The sequence below is a fragment of the Canis lupus genome, chromosome 31 (assembly GCF_003254725.2).
Source record: "Canis lupus dingo isolate Sandy chromosome 31, ASM325472v2, whole genome shotgun sequence".
NCBI classification, from domain to species: Eukaryota; Metazoa; Chordata; class Mammalia; order Carnivora; family Canidae; genus Canis; species Canis lupus.
In genome coordinates this window covers 33966686-33979300 of record NC_064273.1, presented here as the reverse complement: position 1 = coordinate 33979300, position 12615 = coordinate 33966686, and the positions used below count along the sequence as shown (strand labels likewise).

General features: G+C 43.7%; 2 protein-coding genes across 7 annotated transcripts in view; one reads left to right on the top strand and one right to left on the bottom strand.

Annotated features, from left to right (window-relative positions):
* Window positions 1-1702, top strand: part of LCA5L (lebercilin LCA5 like) — a 34139-nt gene extending 32437 nt beyond the window's left edge. For all 3 annotated transcript variants that reach the window (XM_049104718.1, XM_025449888.3, XM_049104717.1), the window contains one exon: window positions 753-1702. In XM_049104718.1, the coding sequence (XP_048960675.1) occupies window positions 753-1465 (713 nt within the window). In that variant the 3' untranslated portion in view covers window positions 1466-1702. The remainder of the gene's footprint in view (window positions 1-752) is intronic.
* A 6895-nt stretch (window positions 1703-8597) lies between these two features.
* GET1 (guided entry of tail-anchored proteins factor 1) overlaps window positions 8598-12615 on the bottom strand; it is a 36937-nt gene continuing 32919 nt past the window's right edge. For all 4 annotated transcript variants that reach the window (XM_035709426.2, XM_025449899.3, XM_035709427.2 and 1 more), the window contains 2 exons: window positions 12305-12419; window positions 8598-10581 (listed from right to left, as the gene is read on the bottom strand). In XM_035709426.2, the coding sequence (XP_035565319.1) occupies window positions 10508-10581; window positions 12305-12419 (189 nt within the window). In that variant the 3' untranslated portion in view covers window positions 8598-10507. The remainder of the gene's footprint in view (window positions 10582-12304; window positions 12420-12615) is intronic.

Genomic DNA, 12615 nt, shown 5'->3' with positions numbered 1-12615 from the left:
CCCTCTGCCCCCTACCCCCACAACCCCCCTCATGCAGTCACACCTGCACAATCTCCAGAAAACAGTTAGGGGAGCCAGGGTGGCTCCACCGATGAAGCATCTGCCTTCATCTGAGCTCATCTGGCTCAGGTCATGATCCTGGGGTCCTGGGATCTGGCTCAGGTCATGATCCTGGGGGGTCCTGGGATCGAGCCCCACCTTGGGCTCCTTGCTCAGTGGGGAGCCTGCTCCTCCCTCCCGCTCTGCCTCTCCTCCTACTTGTGCTTTCACTCTCTAATAAGTGTTTTTTAAAAGTTAAAAATTTTTGATAGTCAAATTACCATCCAAGAACAGCTGTACCAATGGACACACCCAATGGGGAACAGAAATTCCACTGTCCCCATATTCTCACTGAATCTGGAAATTATTTGCTGCTTGGATGGGTGAAAACGGTTCTCATTGCTTTACGTGGCACTCTGGCCCCCAGGAGTGACGAACGTCCTCACTACTCAGCACAGGTTAGTTCTTTCACGAGTATCATTTTAGATTTGGTTTCGTAATCCTTACTGACTTGGTATGTTCTGGGGAAGCAGACCGTCTCGAGCTGGTTCACAGCGCCCTTCCCTGTATTCTAGTGTCGTGTGCATCTGCTGGACGTCTTTCTGTCACATCCCTGTGCCTGTCGGATGCCAGTAAGTGCGCTCAACAGGCCCGCTTGATATAGGAGCCCGCTCATGTTAAAGATCACTAAATAGACTATTTTCCGCATACAGATTTATCGAAGGAAGAGGAACGTTTGGAAGTAGAACCACCTCTGGAGAATACTGGAAGACCAAGAGAGAAGAAAGATCAAGAGAAGAGACCCGCTTTGGTGAAAGAATGGGAACTGCCACCACCAAGGACTGAAGTAAGTCCTCCCGAGAAGGAGGGCAAGCGGGAAGACGCAGCCCAAGGGAAGTTCACAGGCAGCCTCCAGATAAATGACACGGATGAGACGCCTGATAAAACTGCTGCGGCCAGTATCAAAGCGCCCTTGCGACCGAGAAAGCACTACTCCTTCACGGAAGCCACCGAGAACCTGCATCTCGGGCTCCCGGCCTTGGGCGGGCCGGCGGGCACAGGCGGGCCGCGAGGCAGTCTCAGCGCGGGCAAGCCGCACGGGAGCGCGGGCCCCGGGCCAGAGCACGCGGTGAGCGGGTACGAGCCCTCCTTTGGCAAGTCTTCCCGAACAAAGGCCAAAGACACATTCAGGGATAAGAAAAGAAGTCTAATGGAGGAACTCTTTGGGTCGGGCTACGTCTTCAAACACGACCAGGCCTGCACGGCTGCCCCTCCACAGCTCGAGGAGACGCCGGAAAGTAAGATGCACCATCTACCCCCCGGCCAGGCCTCCGCCAGCAACGCTTTCAGAGATTCTAAAGTAACTGTGGTAAATTCTATTAAGTCATCTTCACCTCCGGAAGGAAAAAGAAAGATCATTATTTAAATACAGTCAGCATCCTACTACATTCTGATTGGGTATTCTCGTTCTTGCGGGCCTTTAAATCTGATCACGCTAGGGGGGGTGTGTGTGTGTTTCAGTATTTCAATGGACTTTGGATAATTAAGGTTTTATTATAACCTAATTCCAAAAATCCGTTGTGTTATAGCCAATGATGACATTTCAAATACAAAATTCTATCTTTTTTTTTTTTCCTACAATGAAAACATGTCCATGATCTTTGGGAAGACTCCTTTCTTCCATGGCTTTAATATCCTGTGGGACCCCACTCACGGTTCGTAAGTCCAAGTCAGTCAGCCAAGATGCACACATCTCGTATACGGAGGAATGTTCACAGCAATCAAATTGTGTTTTAACCAAAAAACACGAAAGCAGCTTTGAAAGGGAACAATATGATCAGAAGACTATTATAAAAAAAAACCCACAGTGTGGTTTTATCAAAATTATTTTTGAGTGTTCGATTCAGCTAAACCACCTTGTGATGACACTCTCCTCGTGTACACCCGAGATCCACTTTTTATTTCTCTTTGTTACATACCTGTCCCATGTCCTTTTTTCTGTTAATCTTGCTATAAAAGAGCATATGGAATAGTGTCCCCTCAAGCGAGCCGCTCCATCCTGAGAGCTTCATTACATATTAGGACGAGATGGGCTGTAGGCCCCACGTTAATCGGTTTACTTACCTTCATCTACTTTTAAGGGCAACTTATTGATAATATGGACCACATTATTTCCAAAGAGCTTTATGGACTGGTGTGCAATATTATCACTTTAAAAAACTAAGAGTGAAATAAAACTTACTAAAGACAGTGAAAGCCATGGTAGGAAAACAGTTGTATTCAAAACCAAAGAGGAGGTAAACATTGCCATAAGCTTTGATCTTTATGAAAACCACTGAGGAGAACAGAAAAGGGGAGAAGGGGAGGGAGGGAGGGGAGTAGGATGTCCCATAGGCTTCTAAGGGGAGACAGGCAAATGCACATCAAATGATATGAATGCCGAGCCGTAAATTCTAGAGAAATTTACTATAAGAATTAGAAATGCTATATGGAATAATATTCCAGTGTTACAAGGTCTACTTGCTTTTTTTTTTAAAGATTATTTATTTACTTATTTATTCATGAGAGACAGAGAGAGGCAGAGACACAGGCAGAGGGAGAAGCAGGCTCCCTGCGGGGAGCCCACGTGGGACTCAATCCCAGGACCCTGGGGTCACTCCCTGAGCTGAAGACAGATGTTCAGCCACTGAGCTACCCAGGTTCCCCATAAATAAGTTTCTGACAAAAATAAGGAGAATAAAAACTCAGCATATGTGACAAAGAACATAAAAGACATACATAAAATCATTTAATTTAAATTAACTCTATAAATGGGCTTAGCAGCAGATGAAACAGATCAGAGAGTAAACAGATCTGAAGAAGTGAGAGCAACAATACAAGGGGAGGTTAAGAGGTGGGCACAGATTACAAAGGCTGCACGAATACGTAATCGGAGCCTCTGAAGACAAGAGAAGAGAGCACAGCAGGGCTAAAGATCTAAAGAGATAAAGGGTAAAAAACTTCCTGATCTGATAGATGGTACCAATCCACTGAGTGGCAAAGTCCAATAAATTCCAAGCAGAAGGGGATCCCCAGGTGGCTCGCGGTTTGGCACCTGCCTTTGGCCCAGGGTGCGATCCTGGAGACCCGGGATTGAGTCCCACGTCGGGCTCCCAGCATGGAGCCTGCTTCTCCCTCCTCCTGTGTCTCTGTCTTTCTCTCTCTCTATCATAAATAAATGAATAAATAAATCTTTAAAAAAAAATTCCAAGCAGAATAAACAGAAATAGAAACAAAACAAGGGATGAGCACTGGGTGTTACACTGTATGTTCACAAACCGAATTTAAATTAAAAAAAAAAAAAGTAAAAAAAAAAAAAAAAAAAGAAATGAAACTCACACCTGGCTAGCTGGAGACAAACCGCAGAGCACCAAAGACAATGAGAAAGTCTTAAGATCAACCACAGAGGAGGAGGCAGCGTACTGTGAGCGCTTGTGGGTTGCAACAGCAAAGGCAATAAACAGTGCAGGGCTGACGGGACAGTTGCTGCTACAACCACAGACCCTGCAACTCTCTCTGTCCAGAAGGAAGACACAGGACACCCCGCCAGAGCCTCACGAATGCAGGGATCAGCAGACCTCTTCCGTACAGCCCGGGTACGGGCCACATACCCTCAGTCACACCTACGTGACACCTACGTGACGCCACTGGAATGCGAAAACAGCCGGAGACAATACATAGACGGGCCTTGCCACGTTGCAGTACAGTGAGCAAAGTGCAGCCCACACGCCGAGTCCAGCCGCCGCCTAACTAACTCCCATTCTAACAGACTTCAGGCAGGACTGGTTTGAGATAAAAGGTCTCCTGTGCGAGTGACAGAGTGAACAATGAGTAACCCTGAGCATCGCTGTTCTACACCACCATCTCTTGTAGGGTCACGGAGCAGTGACACACGGTCGCGACATCATCCGTATAATGACAGCACCACCTGCGTCGGAGGGAAGGAATGATATTCAGGTGTTTGATTCTCACCCGCTGCATAGGACTGTAAAGCATCAACGTTAAGCATTGACAAATGTTCCAGTGTTAAAACAAATATCAAGTAACCTCAAAATTTAAGAGGAGGAGGGATGTGAAAATATAAAGAAGGCAATCGTGAGGTAATAGAAAGTACATACCGGCCTCTGCCCGCAGCTACTGGCACAGAGCTCCTGAAACCCTGGTACTTCCCTGTATGGTAAGATCACCTGGAGCATCTTTTGTTCCGGTATTTGGTCTTTGACCTGCTCCTGACATGGGGTTCCTGAAACCCTGATAGTTTCCTGGGTGATGGAGTGTCTTCTGTTCTAACGAGTAGACTCTGGGTGGGTCCTGGATGGGGCCTGGTCACCAGAAGCTTGGGATTTTCAGCCCCACCCCCATACTCTTGAGAAGGGAGAGGGGCTGAAAATGGAGTTGCCGACCCACCATGCCCACCTGAGGAAGCCTCCACAGAATCCCAGCAGCACGGGGTGTGGAGAGCCTCTGGGTTGGCGAACACATAGAGGGGCCTGGTGAGGGCACGGAAGCCCCGTCCCACACACCTCGCCCTGATCATCCCTCCTTCCATCTGCTGGTCATCTGCATCCTTTATCATATCCTTTTATAATAAAGTTGCAAACAGGGGCGCCCGTCTGTTAAGTATCTGACTCTTGGTTTTGGCTCAGGTCACGATCTCAGGATTGTGAGATCGACCCCACATCAGGCTCCACACTGTATGTGGAGTGGAGTCTGCCCCTCCCCCGCCACTGCTCCCACACTCGCTCGCACATGCTCTCTCCCCCTAAAAAGAAGTGTCTGCAATAAACTTAAACAGGAAGTGAAGAGTTCCATGAGCTGCTCTAGGAAATTAACCAAACCCAAGGAGGGCGTCATGGGAACCTTTGACTTACAGCCAGTTGGTCGTTCAGAAGCACAGCCTGGACCTGAGATCAGCAACTGCAATGGGTGGGACTTGTCGTAGGGGGCTGAGCCTTTAACCTATGGGATCCGATGTGGTCTCCAGGCAGACAGTGTTAGGCTGTACTTGAGTCACTGGACATGCAACTGGTGTCACAAAGACTAGCTTGTTGTGGGGAAAAAGCAAGTTCATAGTCCCCTGTAAATAGACTAGACATTTCTATTAGAAGAAAACACACTGGATGTGTAAAATACAGCCATGGGCTATTTATACACATATCCAAGCCATGGAGATACAGGAAGTTAAAGGGTGAGAAAAGATACCCCAGGTAAATACTATCCAACTGAAAGTTGATGTTGCTCTATAAACATCTGTAAAAAAACAGACCTGAAGGCAAAAATTACTACTGGAGATAACACAGGGTACTAGAAGGGTACATAAATCCACTAGAAGATGTGAGTTCTAAACACATATGCCTTTAACAATAATTTGAAAACAAAAGCAAAAACTGACGACCACAAGTTCACATCACTGCGGGAGATTTTCACATACCCTTCTTGGTAATGGTAGGTAGCCCAGCAAACAAAAAAGCACCAGTAAAGACAAAGATGTGAATAAGACAGCTGGCAACTCTAACCTAATGGATACACATAGAAGGCAACTTCAAACTTGTATTTTTCATCACAAATGGAGCATTCACAAAAATTTTATCCTAATATAAAGTTGAGAAGAAATGGATAAATCCTACACTAATTTGCCTAATATGATTCAAGAAAAAATATAAAACTGAATAACCTCATAATCACAAAAGAAACTGAAATCAGTAATCTTTCAACAGAAATGAGAAAACGGAGATTTTTACCAGCAAGTTCATCATATATTCAAAGAACATATAACTCAGACCTTAAACAATCTGGTCCAGAATATAGAAAAGGGAACATTCTCATTCTCATGAGGCTGGCATAACCTTGATAACAAAACCAGAGGAAAAAGACAACAATGTCCACACTCAACACTTCTATTCCACACTGTACTGGAGGTTCTGGCCAGAGCAATTAGGCAAAAATGAAATAAAAGGGATCCCTGGGTGGCGCAGCGGTTTGGCGCCTGCCTTTGGCCCAGGGCGCGATCCTGGAGACCCGGGATCAAGTCCCACGTCGGGCTCCCGGTGCATGGAGCCTGCTTCTCCCTCTGCCTGTGTCTCTGCCCCCCCCCCTCTCTCTGTGACTATCATAAATAAATAAAAAGAAATAAAAATAAATAAAAATAAAAAATAAAAAAAATGAAATAAAAGGCATGGTTGGAAAAGAAGAAGTAAAACTATCTCTACTCACAGATGATAAGACCTCGTAAACAGAAAAATCCTAAGGTATCCACTAAACTACTGGAAACTCATAAATGAAGTTGCAGGACATAGGATCAATGTAGAAAAAAATCAACCTCTATATGCAAGTAACAACTGGAAACAAAATTTAAACAATTTCATTTATGATAGCATCAAAAATAAAATACTTATGAATAAATTTAACAAAAGAAATACAAGATATTAAAAAAAAAAGAAATACAAGATATCATCTGAATACCACAGAACATTGTTGACAGAAATTAAAGATCTAAATAACTTGAAAGACAGCCCATGTTCATGGATCGGAAGATCTAACACTGTTAAGAAGGCAATACTCTCCAAGCTGACAAATTCAACATAATCCCCATCAGAATTGCAGCTAACTTCTCTGTAGAAATTGAGAAGCTGGGGCGCCTGGATGACTCAGTCAGTTAAGCATCTGCCTTCAGCTCAGGTCATGACCAGGGTCCTGGAATCGAGCCCTGCATCAGGCTCCCTGCTAACTGGGGAGCCTGCCCCTCCCTCCCACTTGTGCTCTCTGTCGCTCTCCCTCTCAAATAAATAAATAAAATCCTTAAAAAAAAAAAATCGAGAAGCTAATTCTAAAATACATATGAAATTGCAAGGGACATAAAATAGTCGAAACAATCTTAAAGAAGAAATACAAAATTGAAGGATGCACACTTCCCCAATTTCAAAACTTACTACAAAGCAACTGTCATCAAAACATTGTGGCGTTGGTCTAAGTAAAAACAGACATGTAGGGCAGCCCGGGTGGCTCAGCGGTTTAGCACCACCTTCAGCCAAGGGTGTGATCCTGGAGACCCGGGATCGAGTCCCATGTCAGGCTCCCTGCATAGAGCCTGCTTCTCCCTCTGCCTGTGTCTCTGCCTCTCTCTCTCTCTGTGTCTCTCATGAATAAATAAATTATTAAAAAGAAATTTAAAAATAAAAAAATTTCATATTTAAAAAAAAAAAAGACATGTAGGTGGATGGAACAGAACTGAGAGTCCAGAAATAAACCCACATATTTACAATCGACTGATTTTGAACAAGGTTGCCAAGACCAATCAATGGGGAATAAATGTTCTCAACAAATGGTGCTTGGATAACTGGATATCCAAATACAGAAGAATAAAGTTGAACCCTTAACCTCATTCTCTATACAAAAATTAATTCAAAGTGGATAAAAGACTTAAAGTACAAGTTAAAACTATAAAACTCTTAGAAGAAAACACAGACCTAAATCTCTGTGACCTTGGATTTGGCAATGGATTCTTAGATATGACACCAAAAGCACAACCAACGACAAAAATTTTGGCAAAAGCTACACAATATTTATTCAACTTTAAGAACGAACTCTTGGGCAAGAGTCAGTGGAGACTTGAAAGAGGGATGCACATAGTTTACGTTTCAAATATGCAAGCAGAAAAGCTAACCCACACATAAAAGAAGGGAGCCCTGAGAAAGGATGGCATCCACGTGGTGTGCAGACCAGCAACACACACAGCTTTGAATCTGCCGACACCACCACCGTCCTGAAGGACTTGTAAGAGAACAGCATCCTAGAAAATTCTAGTAACTGTTCCTTGGTAACGCCTCAACTGTGAAGAAAATATACTCCCTGGGAAAGACTTACATGGCCCTAGTGGAAAACCATTATGTGATTTTCTTTTTAAGTTAGATATTCCTGAGTACTGAATTGAGACATGCAAGGAGGGGAATAATAAAAGCCTAAGAAAAAAGTCTCTGGCCCTAAAGACACTTGTAGCATCACTGAAAACCCTCTCTCTCTCTCTCTCTCTCTCTCTCTCTCTCTGTCTCTCTCACACTCACACACACACACACAAACTACCCTCACTGAGAGCTGTGTATATGTAAGAAAAACCATGGGAGGCCAGAGAGGGCCTCAAGGGAGAGTGACCTTGCTGACTAGCGTTCCTCTTCCTTGTGCCGGCAACAGAAGTGTATTAACCCGACACAACAATGTCTGCGGGCTGGTGTATAAAGACCTCCCTGTCTGACTTACCATACATGTAAAGTGAATGAAACTGGCATAAAGAGAGCTTTAGATGTATTCTGTATCAAACAGGTGTTTCTCTTCACGTAAAGCCATAAACTATATCCAGTATTTTTTAACAGAAACACAAAACCCATAGCTGTCCAAACACAAATAGAAAAAAGTTAAAGAGCAAATGTTAACACCAGCAATCCCAGTTCTGTGGATCACAGGAGACTTTGCTTCCTTGCTTCCAAGTAGGAGGTTTAAAAAAAAAAAAAAAAAGCAGCAGTTACTAATTTTTTGGGTATTTATTTCATAATTTTAAAAAAATTTATTTAAAAATGCACACTATTCACATACATATGGAATATCATTGGAAGAATTATAAGAAACTGGTAATAGAAGACAGGGGTGATAGGATAGTTGGGGGCCAAAATATCTAGTTTCCATTGAATCCTTTTCTGTAGCTTTTAAATCCAGTACCATGTTTATTATTTAAAAACAACTACTATTTCCGAAAAACCACAATGATGTAAAACAAGAAGGATGCTTACGTGTCCCTTACGTAATCTTCAAAAACTGCTACTGCTCACGTACAGCTGTACATTCTTTCCTCTAGCCTTAGTGAGATTCATCAGAATTCTCAAATAGGAACTCTGAAAGAACGTATCTTTAGGAGACAGAGGAGGGTCTCGTCAGGGAGACTGTACATGGATTAGCGATCCAAGGGTGTCCCCGGGCACGCTGTGCGTAGCCACTGATTGCTCACCACACGACCTGCCCTTTAGGGGGGCAGCTCGCTCTGTGGGGAGCAGGGGAGACGAGACACATGGTGTCGAGCGCCCAAGCCCCTTGTGCTGCTCTCTTGGCCTCATAAGGGGGGCTTCCCATCCTCTGTGGCCGAAGGACGCCCTCTGATGCTTCTGCTATAAATGCTCCCGTGATCCCTGCTCCACGTCCTTTCTTAAAGCTTAAGTCAACCTGGGGCTGGAGACATCTGAATGATGAACCGACTCCCCTCTGGAAATGATTAACTAAGCCACCCCGGCACTGTGTTTTCCTGGTACAATTCATGGAAGTAACAATGAGCTCCTTATTAGATCATCAGGGAACTCAACAATACAAATAAGACTTCTTAAAAACCAGTGATAGGAGTTTAGCTTCACAGGTCTATGGCCCCCGAGTTAACAGGTTAACGTCCTCAGTCACTTGTCACAGTTACAAACTTGTCACAGCAAGTAAGTGGCTCTAAGGAAGGAAAAGTCACACAAGCCCTTGCAAAAATTTTAATATAAAAAGTGTTTTACATGGAGAAACTAGACTTACTATGGTGACCGTTTCACAGTGAATACAAATATCAAATCACTATGTTGTACTCTTGAAACTAATATAATGTTTTACATCAATTATAATTCAAAAAGAAGAGCAACACAATGGTAAAAAAAAAAAAAAGTGTTTTAAAAGATGTATCCACTCAATTTATTCAGAATTCCTAGTTTGTTTTTAAATTTGTTCCATTCTACAGAACATAAATATTAAATGCTTATAAAACACACTTCATCTGAAATGTTTTAAATATAAAACACACAATGTGAGCATAAAACAATGCATTATGATCTCATGAACACATTTACAAAACACAGTAACAAAAAGATAACTTCAAATAAGTAAATAATACTATAGGAAGGCTTGCCCAACGAATGATATTTTAAACAGAGAAAGAAAAACACACAAATAATGTCAATTAGTGTTACTCTTTTAGTAGTACTACAGGAGATTTCAAATTCTAGTAGTGATAGTAAAATTAAATTGTTTTCTAATCTGGATCAAAAATAGTGCAAAGTCTTTAAAGTAATTACATTAGAAAATTTTGACCTTCCGGTTGGCAATGTGACCTTTAAAATATGCCCACAGTGCACACACCCCAAGGAACGTGGATGCCCAGGCCACTTCTGGTAACAAATCTGGGCCTTGCCAGGACACACACGTGAGACCGGCTTTCCGGTGCAGTGACAAGTCACAAAATGATTACTCTCGTATCTCACATAAAATCCAAGAACAAATGCATTCAACAACAACAACAAAAAAAAACTAACGTGTGCTTTTGTTTCCTTAAAAAAGAAAAAAAAAAGTATAAATTGGATTTTTAACCTACTAAGTGAAAATCCATTCTTTAAAATGCCGTAGCCACAATCGTCTTCTTTCAGCTGAAAGGGTGAAGCACAATCGCCACGACCTTGTTACAGACTAAAATCCAACAGGTAATTCCCACACCACCTGGAAACAAAGAAACCCAGTGTGAGAGAGCAGGCCCAGGGTTCCGCCCACATTTCCCGCCTCTGCTCCCTTTAATTTACAGGAGTTCAACCCTTTTGCAGCAGTGCCAGGCTAAGAAAAGCTAGGTGTGTGTTTCCTGGATTCAAACTCAGACCTTCCCGTGATTCACAAGGCTGCCTTCTTTACTCAACAAGAACTACCCAGAACAACAGGCAGAGATGTGCATTGTAGATTACAGTATTAACAAACTGGAAAGCCACCTTGGAAGACTATGCGTTTTTCCTTCTCAAAAAAGCATTATAAACAAAGCCATGTCTACTCATGCCAGTGCCGCCCAGCTGATGATGGAGAAGGCAGGAAGACAGGCTGCAGGAGTGGCCCATGGCCCGCGAGATGCCTGGAAGAGTGGCCTCACGCTCTCCTGTTAACCAGCACTGACACCCAACCCGCGGCACCCACAGGTTGGGTAGGGGTGGGGGCACAGGGGGGGCAGGGAGAAGGCGTGGCAAAACCAGAACCTCTGAAACAGTCACTCCTTTTCACTCACTAATTTGCCCCCAGCATCATCACAGATCACAACCAAAGGCTGACTGATGGGGACGTGTGCAGCAGGCAGCGTTAGGTCAGAGAGTAAGAAATTAGGACCCCAAAAAAAAAAAAAAGAAATTAGGACCCAAATATATATCTTTTATCAGAGAAATTAGTAAATGATGATACATCCAAATGAAGAGTAGCTACTCAATATTCCTTTAAAAAGTTTACTGATATGGGGCAGCCCCTGTGGCTTAGCGGTTTAGCGCCGCCTTCAGCCCAGGGTGTGATCCTGGAGATCTGGGATCGAGTCCCACATTAGGCTTCCTGCATGGAGCCTGCTTCTCCTTCTGCCTGTGTCTCTGCCTCTCTCTCTGTCTCCATGTCTCTCATGAATAAATAAAAAAAAAAAAGTTTACTGATATGGGAAAGAGCTTACAATATAAGTAAAAGGGGACCTAAAATTATATGTGCCAGATGACGTTAGTTGTATAAACAGAAGACTGGAAAAATATACCACGAGGTTGAGATGTTATCTATAGCTTATGAAATGTTTTTAAGTTGTTCTTCTATTCTTAATCGTTCTACAATGATATATACTACTTTTTAACATCCAAAGGATATTATTACCTTTCAAAAATAAAAGAACGTGACTGGCAGTAAACGCTGGAGAGATGCCAAGCATATATCCGGGGGTCGGTGTTTCAAAGAACAAGATTTCGGACTCAAGGTACGGGCTGACATTCTGTAAGCAACCTGAGGTGGACTCCAGCTCTGCCCCTTAACATTTCAGTGACACTCGACAAGGTAAGCAACTTCTCTAGACCTGTTTCTTCACCATGACCCTTGTATGAGGCCAACACACAAGGTACTGCTCACAAGTGAACAGGCGAGCTTGGGTTTCTTCACCTTGTACCCCACGTGTCTACAGAAGCCTATCCGTGGGGCACCTAGGTGGCTCAGTGGTGGAGCATCTGCCCTCAGCTCAGGTTGTGATCCTGGGGTCCTGGGACTGAGTCCCATACCAGGCTCCCTGCTCAGTGGGGAGTCTGCTTCCCCCTCTGCCTTTGCATAACCTCCTGCTTGGGCTCCCCCCACCTCAAATAAATAAATAAAATCTTAAAAAAAAAAAAAAGAGAGAGGCAGCAGCAACTTATCTACTCTTCTGCTCTGGTTTCCAGAAAACTCTTACCTGCTACCCTAGTAGGAAATGCTACCAGGCGGTCTAGTGGAGTTATCCATTTGCTTGGCACCACAGCCACGGGGACAGAATAATACTTCCAGATGAGCGACACCATGAGGGCAGCCTGCAAAGACAGTACTGATGAGCGGACCAACCCAGTGGTCACACACCCCGTAACCAAAGAACGATGAGAAACGTGGAAACACACTAAAGAAACTCTCCAAACTGATGCCCTCAGGCCCCATCAACCCAGTCCTCACGGACATGGACACAGACACACAGTCACTGACTTCCACTGTTAGCACCTTGAAACAGAGTCT